The sequence below is a fragment of the Polyodon spathula genome, chromosome 36 (genome assembly GCF_017654505.1).
Source record: "Polyodon spathula isolate WHYD16114869_AA chromosome 36, ASM1765450v1, whole genome shotgun sequence".
In the NCBI taxonomy this organism is placed as follows: Eukaryota; Metazoa; Chordata; class Actinopteri; order Acipenseriformes; family Polyodontidae; genus Polyodon; species Polyodon spathula.
This window is the reverse complement of record NC_054569.1, coordinates 557,658-569,232: the sequence shown is the minus strand read 5'-3', so window position 1 is coordinate 569,232 and position 11,575 is coordinate 557,658. Positions and strand designations below refer to the sequence as shown.

Below are 11,575 nucleotides of genomic sequence, written 5' to 3'. Positions count from 1 at the left end.
TCACGTTGCTTTCTCCTGGGGTTTGTGTTTGGTTTTCACGAATACTCTGTTTGGGAAGAGTCTGTGATTTTTGATTGCACTGTAATTCTGAACTATTGAATCTAACAGGCAGACAAAACTGGGATCTCATGAGTTATACAGAGAGGGTCCAGTGACTTGAGCTTAAAAACCTTCAAACTGAGACCAGAACACAAATGTGACAATGTGTGTATTAAATAAAAGTAATTATTATTATTATTATTATTATTATTATTATTATTATTATTATTATTATTATTATTAGTATTATTAGTGTTGAGTGAGTTAAAGATTCATGACAAGAAAGGAAGAATCTGATCTTGTGTTTGAGCGATTTCCAATTTTCCAGTCTTGTTTTCATTTTGTTTATAGAAATGAAATGTCGGGGATTGTATCTGCTCGTGTGAGATTACTGATTGATCGATTGTGACCTCTTCTGTAATCTCGGGGTACCTTGGAATCGGGGTTCTCTTAAATCTCTCGAGCCTGACTCCCCTGTGTCAGGAGTCACAGTGATTTACACCCTCAGCAAGAACCAGCAGCCCCTGTCAGTGTGAGAGTTGTGTGTGAAAGTCTATTCATTAAAGCGCTGTTCTCTCCAGGACAGTGTCCACCCCTGGGGACAGGGACACACTTTCAATAGCTCAGGACAAACCCCCCAACACACACTGTTTATAAGGAGTGGTATTTATATAGACCCCCTGTGGGGTAACCGGTCACACCTCTTTTCAATGGGAGGCCTGCTTCAAACCCTGCCACGCAGGACCTGTATGATAACCAGCCAGCCGATAGATCGTTCACAAACTCCGATTCATCGTCAAGCCTGCCCCCAATCAGATTCTGTAAAACTTAAATGAGAAGCAGCTGAACACATTGAGTGAATTGAAAAGATTCCTTTTTTGTTTTCTAAGTGCTGCAGTGTTTTGAAATGCATGGAGGTTCAGTGTTGGTCAGTGTGGAGAGCACTGCATCAGCGTTGAGGTAGATTGCTGAAATGAAGAGTCTGGGAGTCGATGCTGGCACAGGCATTGCAAGGCGCGAGTGATGTGTAGAAATGCTTTGTCATGGCTGACTGTTGCTATGCGTTGAGAATCCTAACACTCCTTAGCTGGGTGTGTGTGTTTGAAATGTTCCTTGTGAGAGGGACACGATGAAGCTCTGAGACTTGATTTGCTTGGGCTGGTGAATCATTCCCTACACAAGAAAAATAGATTATTCTTGTGTCATTTTTTTAAATACCTAAAGTATACCTTCATTTTTAAAATTTCTGTGTTGCTTTGTGTGCTGTGGGTCTGTGTTTTATCGTTATACCCCCCTTCTGCTGCAAGTTGTACAGGAACAGGCTGGTTTAGCTAACAGAATGGTTGAGATGGACTAGGAGCGTGTGTCGCCCCCTGCTGGTAAAACGACACATAAGGAGGGGGGGGATGTAAACAAACTTCACTGTCAACAAGGCCTGGCAGTGTCTAATTGATGAAAAACCGAATCAAACATCACAGTAATTGTGGTGAAGTAATTGCTGTCTGTGTTCCTCAAACGTGGCTCTGCGTGATCACCGGGTTATATTGGTTTGTGTTTTGCTTGGTTTACCCAAGCAAACCTCCCAGCTGCTTTTCCACACACATCCCAGCAGCTTACTGGCACTGTAACCAGCTCCTGACCATGGCCGGAGAGAGAGGCAGGCACTGTCTGGGCTAATCCACACTCGGCAGTGCTTTCTTTGTGGTTGACACAAAGTCTTAGTTCCTGCACGTCGTTTGAAAGTCTTGAGGCGTGGCTCTGCCGTGGCTGTCTTGAGATCCGGAATGCTAGTGCCTGGGACAGGACCCCTCCCTGACTCTGCCAGAGAAACTAAAGAACGGCTCTCGCGCAGTCGAGCAGACACGAGTTTTGTATATTGGAGCTAGAGTCGGTTCTTTTTCCATTTTTGCATTATGTTTGCATTATATTTGCATGGCTGATTCCTCATAGCACTCGGATCTAATCACAGATAATGCCTTCCTGTGCGTCTGATTCCCCACAGCGTGGTTCTTGAAAAGCTTAGTTGCGCCAGCACGGTTCTTGTTTTTGCCCGTCTGTTGGTTTGTTTTGGCCTGACTTTGCCCCTGTGGGGTGGGTGGGATGGGTGGGGAGTTTAAATACAGTACCACTTTGTACTAATCAACAAAGCAGCTACACTCATGTAAAAACTAGAAATACCAATAAACAACACGCAGATATTTATCAGAATAGACAAAACCAGGTAAACAACTTGTCCAATTCTGGATCCACAAACATAATCCAAACACAATGAATAAACATAATCAGACAGTTGAAAGGCTTAAAATGTGTGGTGTTCTCTCCATGTGCACCTGCAAACTCTGCAACAAGGCTTTTGTACAGCAGCATTTTACAGATAACTGGGTTTAATGCTGGTTCATTTTAACATGCTGTGACTGAAACGAGATTTGATAGAACAGCTTTACAAACACCACAGTAATATGAAAATATCTGAAGGTGTTTCGTTTTTTTTTGAGAGCACGATATTCTCCGATACACTGCAGCAGGCTACCGTGTGCTTTTCATTGCGATGCACCCATGCTGCGATCCTGACCAAACAGGGCGGTTTTGTGGCTGTATGCAAACGTTTGTTTTTTTTGTTAGATGGCAGACAAAGCCAGAATACTGTTATAATTAAAATAAAAGCAGAGGCAGCCTATTTGATCTAACTTCATTCAACCACAGCACACTAGTTCACACTCCAGTTTGTGGCGTTTTTCGGCTCGGTGTTTATTAAACGCAAGATGAATTTTACTTGCACCATTTCAAACAAGAACAGAAACAACTCAACAAAGCCTCTGATAGGCTGGAGCGAATGTCAGTCTCGGTGATTATTTGTGAGTGGAGGGAATTCCTGTCAATCAACCCATGATAACTCAAATTGATTCATAATTCTGTTTGGAAAACTAGATTCGTGTTTTGCATCAATAGTAAGACTTTATATTATTTTTTAATTCTGTTTTTGCCGGTATAATTTTTAATTTTTTTTACTGGTATGCATGCCGTCCCACTTTAACCACTGGCCTGGTTTCGCCCTGCAGCTGTCCTTGTTCACAGTGGGATAACAATGTTTTAATCTCAAGCTATTAAACTGTAGGATACCTTACTCAGCTGTGTTGGTGTTCTGGGCTGTTTAAAAGCATCAAACTCTTAACATCCTCTTAACATGCTCCCCCTTCATTGTGTGCTGTGTAATAATCCTTTCACTGTATCCCGTGCTCCCCCTTCATTGTGTGCTGTGTAATAATCCTTTCACTGTGTCCCGTGCTCCCCCTTCATTGTGTGCTGTGTAATAATCCTTTCACTGTGTCCCGTGCTCCCCCTTCATTGTGTGCTGTGTAATAATCCTTTCACTGTGTCCCGTGCTCCCCCTTCATTGTGTGCTGTGTAATAATCCTTTCACTGTGTCCCGTGCTCCCCCTTCATTGTGTGCTGTGTAATAATCCTTTCACTGTGTCCTGTGCTCCCCCTTCATTGTGTGCTGTGTAATAATCCTTTCACTGTGTCCCGTGCTGTCCCTTGCTACGTGCCTCCTTTCTCGCTGGCCTTGTCTTCCTTTGATGATGAAGCCCGTCGGGGGTGAGAAATGGCTGCTGTTTCACTTTATTTTTTTTAATTTATTTTGTGAAGTGTTTTAGAAATGCACACTTGAATATTTTCCCTTCATTTCAAGTGCAGCGCAGTTTCAGGGTAGGGTCGGGTGGGTAGGTAGGGTCGGGTAATTTTCGGGCGGGACTGGGATGTGGCAGTTCTTCTGATCATGCCTGTGGGGCGCAGTGATGGTGTTACAGGTTGATCGGGACAGGCTTGGGTCCTCAGAGACCCTTTGTGGGTCCAGGTTCCTGTGCTGGTGAGCTCTTCAGTTTCACCCCCTGCTTTCTTCTCTCATGTTTTGGGCCGCTGTGTGACTTGGTTTATTTCTTCGCAGAATGACCGCCCCCCTCCCTATTACGCAAGCCCGGTCCAGCCTCCGTCCTACGCTTCAGCCGTCAATCACTCTACGATTGGACAGGGGAGCAACTACCAGCCCTACTACATCCCCCCGCCCGCCAGCGTGCCGCCCCCGAGCTACGTGGCACAGGAGAGGAGACGTAAGATACTTGATGGGTCGCGCTTTAGTACTTACTGTACACTGCTTCTGACTCGGTAATGAAAGGGCAAAGTCATGTAGCTATTTATTATTATTATTATTATTATTATTATTATTATTATTATTATTATTATTATTAGTAGTAGTAGCTGGATAGTATAGAGCCCTCAGTACTGGGGATCAGTATTGATCTTGGCGTCAGTGAAGTGTACAGCAGTTCCTGGATGAGTGCGCACAGTGAACACTATCTTGGTGTAACCCTCTTTCTCCTCCACAGCTATCTCCCCGAAGTCCAAGCTGTGTGGCGGGAAGAAGCGGTGCTTTAGCAGTTCTGGGGGGTGTCTCATCCTCTGTGGGCTTGTTGCAGTAGCAATCTGGCTTGGAGGTAAATGTTGTGATTGGGAGCGAGGGAGTGTGGTTGAGTTGCTGTATCCGAGAAACTGGAAGAGGCAGTGTGGTGTAGTGGTTAGAGCTGAGGAACTGGGAGGGAGGGAGGCAGTGTGGTGTAGTGGTTAGAGCTGAGAGAGGGAGGCAGTGTGGTCTAGTGATTAGAGCCGAGGGACTGGGAAAAGGAGTGAAGGCTTTCAGTGAGAGCTGTTGCGACTAATCTTGTGGTCTCTCTCTCTCTCTCTCTCTCTGCTCCGCAGTGCGGTACGGGTCCAAGATTCTCTCCGATGTGATCAACAACAAAAACAGCACCTATGTGGCTGAAACCTGCCCCGCGGGCACCCAGTACTGTGACGGCAAAGCAGAATGCTCCCAAGGAGGAGACGAGCTGGGCTGTGGTGAGCACGGGGCACCCTTTCACTGAGTGAGAGAAGCACATGGACTTGCTTGAGGGTCTAGGTTAGAAAAGTTCAAACACAGCCATACTCTTATCTGAAACCTCCTTGTACTTCACCGGATGGGCTTGCACAGGGCGATTCACGTTGTTTTCTGTTGTACGGAAACGTGGACGTTGCTGACCAAGCCTCTCCAGCAGCCAAACGCTGCGTCGCAGAGCGACTCCTTCACAGGCCTTTCTTAAACAGGCAATCGAAGCACGAAGAGCAAAAACACCAAGTCATTTGCACAGAGAGATTGGGGACCGCTTGATAATGGACAGCTTAAAAGAACTCTCTCTCTCTCTCTCTCTCTCTAGTGCGGTTTGGGTCTAACTACTCCCTCCAGGTGATGAATTCCAAGGACATGAAGTTTTATCCGGTTTGCAGTACGAACTGGAGTGACAGTTTTTCTGACAAGACCTGCAAGCAGCTAGGGTTCAATGGGTAACAGCAGAGTTTATTGATGGATTGATTTTGCTGCTCTTTCTCGTCTCTAGTATTAGCAGTGCCGCAGGTTGCTCTAGCCCTTGCGTGGGAATTGCGCGACTGTGTTGCTACCTCGTGATTAGTAACCTAGTTTTATGTCTCCTACAGATTTTACAAGACTGACACCTTTGTAAGTTCCTCCCCTGCACTGACTGTATCTCCAAGCAAGCCATCCCAGAACATCCAGGGGCAGCTTCAAATCAAGTACTGCTTCTTTTCCCTGAAAGGGGGGGGGGCTACAACAATGCAGCAGTAAACCTTTCGAAAGGATTAACGCTAGGGTATTAATGACTATCAGGTTCTGCTCTGTGGCATAGGATTCCCCTGCAGGGGGCGCACTAGGGGGCGCTTTTCAACCCCCATGTCCCTGGTCTTCTAAAGCACAAGCGTGTGGGGGTCTGGGGAGGGGGGGTGGGATCAGTGCGAAATCACTGTGCCAATGCACCGAGGTAAACGTGTATCAGCGATGCCAGGCTTTGTTTGGTAACAAATGAATTCTTGGTTTTATTTTCCAGCTCTGCTTGCCAGGGGTGTGTGTCTCTGGAGTGTATAGGTAAGTGCTAGAGCTCTTGTAGTTCTGCTGGTTTTATTGCAAGCGTGATGAGTTTTGTGGGCGCCTCGGTGTGCTTGTATCTTAGAATACAAACCCTTGTGTGGGAAGTTGGCACAATGCATATGTTGTGGATTCCAGTTGCTCAGATGGGTTCAAGGCTGCAGAAACCTGTCCTGCTCATTCGCAGCTGCGAGGAGTCTGGAAGGGTGTGAGCTGGCACAGAAAGAGAAGGAAAGGTGCAAAAAAAAAAAAAAATGTGTATAAAATCATAGACCAGAAGTGTTATTCGATGCCTGCAAGTTCTATGCTATTCAATGACTGACGAACTGCAGTCCTGGGATTATAAAGCATCTTCTAATTCATGGGGATCAGTAGAAAGTGCAGCATGGGACAGCAAGGTGAAGGGATCAAAGCACTCCTAGAATAACCTCCCTCTCCCTCTCAGCTTGCGGGGTGCAGAAGGGATCCGGTCGGATTATAGGTGGTGCTCCTTCCACGCTGGGCAAGTGGCCATGGCAGGTCAGCCTGCACCACAATAACTATCCCACGTGTGGGGGAACGATCGTGGCACCCAGCTTTGTCATCACTGCAGCCCACTGCTTCCCCAGGTGACTGCTCAACCCTTCAGGGCAAGTGGAGGGAGCTTGGGAACGAGGAGGCAGAGTGAGGTAGTGTGGGTGCTGGGGTACCAGGAGGGAACGAGGAGGCAGAGTGAGGTAGTGTGGGTGCTGGGGTACCAGGAGGGAACGAGGAGGCAGAGTGAGGTAGTGTGGGTGCTGGGGTACCAGGAGGGAACGAGGAGGCAGAGTGAGGTAGTGTGGGTGCTGGGGTACCAGGAGGGAACGAGGAGGCAGAGTGAGGTAGTGTGGGTGCTGGGGTACCAGGAGGGAACGAGGAGGCAGAGTGAGGTAGTGTGGGTGCTGGGGTACCAGGAGGGAACGAGGAGGCAGAGTGTAGTGTGGGTGCTGGGGTACCAGGAGGGAACGTAGTGTGGGTGCTGGGGTACCAGGAGGGAACGAGGAGGCAGAGTGAGGTAGTGTGGGTGCTGGGGTACCAGGAGGGAACGAGGAGGCAGAGTGAGGTAGTGTGGGTGCTGGGGTACCAGGAGGGAACGAGGAGGCAGAGTGAGCTGGGGTACCAGGAGGGAACGAGGAGGCAGATTGAGGTAGTGTGGGTGCTGGGGTACCAGGAGGGAACGAGGAGGCAGATTGAGGTAGTGTGGGTGCTGGGGTACCAGGAGGGAACGAGGAGGCAGAGTGAGGTAGTGTGGGTGCTGGGGTACCAGGAGGGAACGAGGAGGCAGAGTGAGGTAGTGTGGGTGCTGGGGTACCAGGAGGGAACGAGGAGGCAGAGTGAGGTAGTGTGGGTGCTGGGGTACCAGGAGGGAACGAGGAGGCAGAGTGAGCTGGGGTACCAGGAGGGAACGAGGAGGCAGAGTGAGGTAGTGTGGGTGCTGGGGTACCAGGAGGGAACGAGGAGGCAGAGTGAGGTAGTGTGGGTGCTGGGGTACCAGGAGGGAACGAGGAGGCAGAGTGAGCTGGGGTACCAGGAGGGAACGAGGAGGCAGAGTGAGGTAGTGTGGGTGCTGGGGTACCAGGAGGGAACGAGGAGGCAGAGTGAGGTAGTGTGGGTGCTGGGGTACCAGGAGGGAACGAGGAGGCAGAGTGAGGTAGTGTGGGTGCTGGGGTACCAGGAGGGAACGAGGAGGCAGAGTGAGGTAGTGTGGGTGCTGGGGAACCAGGAGGGAACGAGGAGGCAGAGTGAGGTAATGAGGGTGCTGGGGAACCAGGAGGGAACGAGGAGGCAGAGTGAGCTGGGGTACCAGGAGGGAACGAGGAGGCAGAGTGAGGTAGTGGTGGGAGGTGGGGTACCAGGAGGGAGGAAGGGGGTGGTGTGGTCTAGTGGTTAGAGTGGAGGGACTGGGGCAGTGTGTTCTAGTGGAGGGACTGGGACGGAGGGACTGGGGCAGTGTGTTCTAGTGGAGGGACTGGGACGGAGGGACTGGGGAAGTGTGTTCTAGTGGAGGGACTGGGAGGGACGGACTGGGGCAGTGTATAGTGGTTTAGTGGTTAGAGCTTAGAGAGGGAGGCAGTGTGATCTTGCAGTTAAGATATGAGGAACTGGGAGGGAGGCGGTGTGGTCTAGTGGTTAGAGCTGAGGGACTGGGAGATTACAAATGGTCCTCTAATTGCTCCTTCATTCCCTGCAGCACGGAGTACAAGAACGCCGGCAGCTGGAAGGTGTATGCGGGCGTGGTTTCGCAGGCCTCCCTCACGCCACCCTTGTACGTGTCAAAGATCATCATAAACGAGAGATACAGCGGGACAAACAACGACTTCGACATCGCAGTGATGAGACTCAAGAGACCGGTCACCTTTTCAAGTACAAGCACCTGAGCTTAGCAAACACGCTGCCTGCACGCCACTGCGGGCTCCTCCCAGCTCTGCTGGAACAAATGTGTTCACAAAACAATGCTGTGTTCAGTGGCAGTCCCACTGCAAGATGAAAGGAATGAGCTCTCAAGACAGACTGAGGGAACTGAATCTGTTTAATCTCAAGCAAGAAAGAATTCTAGAGGGGCTTGATTTGAAGTCTTTCCTCTCTCTCTCTCTCTCTCTCTATCTGTCTGTTCTTTACTGGCATGACTATTACAAGTACAGTATTGCCAAAGAAATTTGAATTATTTATAATACAACAAATAAACAATACATATCATAACAGCCTCCTTCCCCAGGAACACCTCCCCCCCCTCCCTCTCCACTGACAGTATCACAGCTCATGTGTTGCTGCAGGGTCTCTACACACTGTCTCTTAGGCTGTAGCAGGCAGATACATATTTGGCTGCTAGATTTGCAGTCCGCTCCTCCTCTCCCAGCAGGATGGGGACTTTAATGCTGTCCGAGCAGAGTTTAAGTTATGGTGTTTGGCTCTCAAATTTAGGAATATGTTTCCCCCGTATTTCTATGTGTTTGGGGCAGGATAACAGGAAGTGCGTCTCTGTTTCAACTTCCCCTAGTTCACAATGAAGGCACAGCTGTTAGAATTTGTATTTAATTGCTGTCTCCCTCTCGCTTTCTCTGTGAACCTGTTTAGGCTTCCCTGTTGATCTGGTTTTGTGTCTGCGTGTGTTTCAGGTACTGTGCAGCCTGTCTGCCTGCCTACCTTCGATCAGGTTTTTGCCACAGGGACAGCATGCTGGACCACTGGCTTTGGGACCCTGCAAAGTGGAGCTAGTAAGTTTTTGCCAGCAGACTCGGGGAGAGGTGTCAGTATAGGAAAGGTTGGCACACTACAGTAGTATAAAGATCCATTTCTGAAACATTTTCTGCTTTGAAGATTATTAACAAGGAATAACCGCTTGGAAGTTCCGTTGTGCAGAAGGTTGTCTGTTTGTTGGAGAGAGAAGCCGACAGCTTCTTAGAAGATACATCCATACTGCATGCCTGTGATGAGGGGACTGAGTCTCAGGGTCTGCATGCCTGTGAGGATTGAGCCCCGGGGTCTGCATGCCTGTGAGGATTGAGCCCCGGGGTCTGCATGCCTGTGATGAGGGGACTGAGCCCCATAGAGCTGCTCTGAGCCAGCCTCTCTTCTTCCTCTCAGGCAGTGGCTCCCCCAATCTGATGGAGGTCTCTGTGAATATTATCGACCAGTCCACCTGCAACGGCCCGAAAGTTTACAACGGGGTTCTGACCCCAAACATGATGTGCGCCGGGAACCTGCAAGGGGGTGTCGACTCCTGTCAGGTGGGGTCATACTGAATGAGATCCACAGCACTGAGTTCTCTATACTGTACTGTATTGAATGTGCTGGCTCTCAGATCCACAGCAATGAGTTCTCTATACTGTACTGTATTGAATGTGCTGGCTCTCAGATCCACAGCACTGAGTTCTCTATACTGTACTGTATTGAATGTGCTGCTCTCAGATCCACAGCACTGAGTTCTCTATACTGTACTGTATTGAATGTGCTGCTCTCAGATCCACAGCACTGAGTTCTCTATACTGTACTGTATTGAATGTGATGGCTCTCAGATCCACAGCACTGAGTTCTCTATACTGTACTGTATTGAATGTGCTGCTCTCAGAAGTTCTCTTCTTCAGTGTACTGCACTCAGCCCAGTGTGTGTGCCCTGTGCTTGCAGGGAGACAGTGGCGGGCCGCTGGTGTGTAAGGTGGCTGATCGGTGGTACCTGGCCGGAGTGACGAGTTGGGGGGTCGGCTGCGGATTGAAGAACAAGCCCGGGGTCTATACCAGGGTGACACAGCAACTGAGCTGGGTATACTCCTGCATGGAGGTAGGAGAGAGACTCTCCCTCTGTGTCCCGCTCCCTCTTCCTCTATTGTGTACACTCTGCTCCGCGTGCCTTGGAGGATGTTTCCCATTCCCTCTGCTCTGCCTCCCTCTCCTCCTCCCCGCTAAACACTGATGCATTTTTCTTTTTTTCTCCACAGGCTGAAAAACCTTAGATGCTGATTTGAGGCCCGACTTTCTGAATACTCGCGTAACCCAAACGGAGATGATGGTTTTTAACAAAAAAAAAATCATCCATGAAGTTGAAGAAACGACTCCCCCTTTCTTTAAAATCCTCCTAAAATATGTTTTTATCTTCAGTGATCAGTGACTAATATTTGTGTAAGAATACATGCCAACAAAGCCTGAAGGACTGGGATCTGCCAGAAGTGTCTTGTGATGACTTTTTAAATCCAGTCTGGATCCGTCTGCACAGCAGCGTGTCCGGTCCTGACGGGGAGAAACGCTTTTTCATTCTAGCCTTTAGTTTTCGTGAATCTGGAATGCTGCGCATGGCCTTTTCCCGGAAGGTCGTTACGTGAACAACGAACGTCTTTTTAAAAGTTTTTATAACCAACTCAAAACGGTAACAAAGCAAAATTAAAACCAAGAAGCTAAGAGAATGTCACCTGCTCACGTTGACCTCCACGGCTTTCAAACAGGTCTCTCCTGTTGCCCTCCAGAGCACCCCGGACAGGAGAGGTATATTTAGGGTTAGGGTTACGACTGGAGGTGTGTTTCTGGTGCTTGTCACAGCGAGAAGGTGCTAGAGTGCCTCGGGGTTTGTGGAAGCAGACAGCAGAGTCCCAGTTTTGGAAGAGAAATTAGATCTTTTGATGAGAAAGGTGTCCTCCTTGTGAACTCGCTCGCTCTCTTTTTTTCCCTAAAAGGGAATATTTTAAAGCTGCTTTTGTTTTTTAATTGAGCTATTAATGCTTCCACTCAGGTTAGTCCTCGTCGCTGTGGGGTACAGACTGCATTCCCTTGCTATTTTGTAATTGGCACGCTCTCGGATTTAGTTCATGAGTGGCCATGTGTTACTGTGTACAGCCCCTCCACCTCTTCACAACCCTACATTTTGCACCTGTTTGTTTTTGATGTGTTTGCGGGGTGGCGTGATAACGAGCGAGCGCACTGCACTGAACGCTGACCTCCCTGCCGAATCCTCAGCCCTGATTGTATTGATACAGTTGAGTCTGTTTCCCTCCAGAGGAAAGGGCCGAGGGGAAGGGGCGAGGGCTGTGATTTCGACCGAGGGACAGCTGGCCAGTT

The 11,575-nt window shown here is 48.9% G+C and overlaps 1 protein-coding gene across 1 annotated transcript in view; it reads left to right on the top strand.

The window, feature by feature from the left end:
- Nucleotides 1-11,214, top strand: part of tmprss13a (transmembrane serine protease 13a) — an 11,391-nt gene extending 177 nt beyond the window's left edge. Inside the window, exons 2-13 of the mRNA XM_041234898.1 lie at nucleotides 3,986-4,148; nucleotides 4,425-4,532; nucleotides 4,795-4,932; nucleotides 5,289-5,415; nucleotides 5,566-5,661; nucleotides 5,973-6,010; nucleotides 6,456-6,618; nucleotides 8,220-8,392; nucleotides 9,145-9,243; nucleotides 9,614-9,756; nucleotides 10,155-10,307; nucleotides 10,465-11,214. Of these exons, the coding sequence (XP_041090832.1) occupies nucleotides 3,986-4,148; nucleotides 4,425-4,532; nucleotides 4,795-4,932; nucleotides 5,289-5,415; nucleotides 5,566-5,661; nucleotides 5,973-6,010; nucleotides 6,456-6,618; nucleotides 8,220-8,392; nucleotides 9,145-9,243; nucleotides 9,614-9,756; nucleotides 10,155-10,307; nucleotides 10,465-10,479 (1,416 nt within the window). The 3' untranslated portion in view covers nucleotides 10,480-11,214. The remainder of the gene's footprint in view (nucleotides 1-3,985; nucleotides 4,149-4,424; nucleotides 4,533-4,794; nucleotides 4,933-5,288; nucleotides 5,416-5,565; nucleotides 5,662-5,972; nucleotides 6,011-6,455; nucleotides 6,619-8,219; nucleotides 8,393-9,144; nucleotides 9,244-9,613; nucleotides 9,757-10,154; nucleotides 10,308-10,464) is intronic.
- The last annotated feature ends 361 nt before the right edge of the window (nucleotides 11,215-11,575 follow it).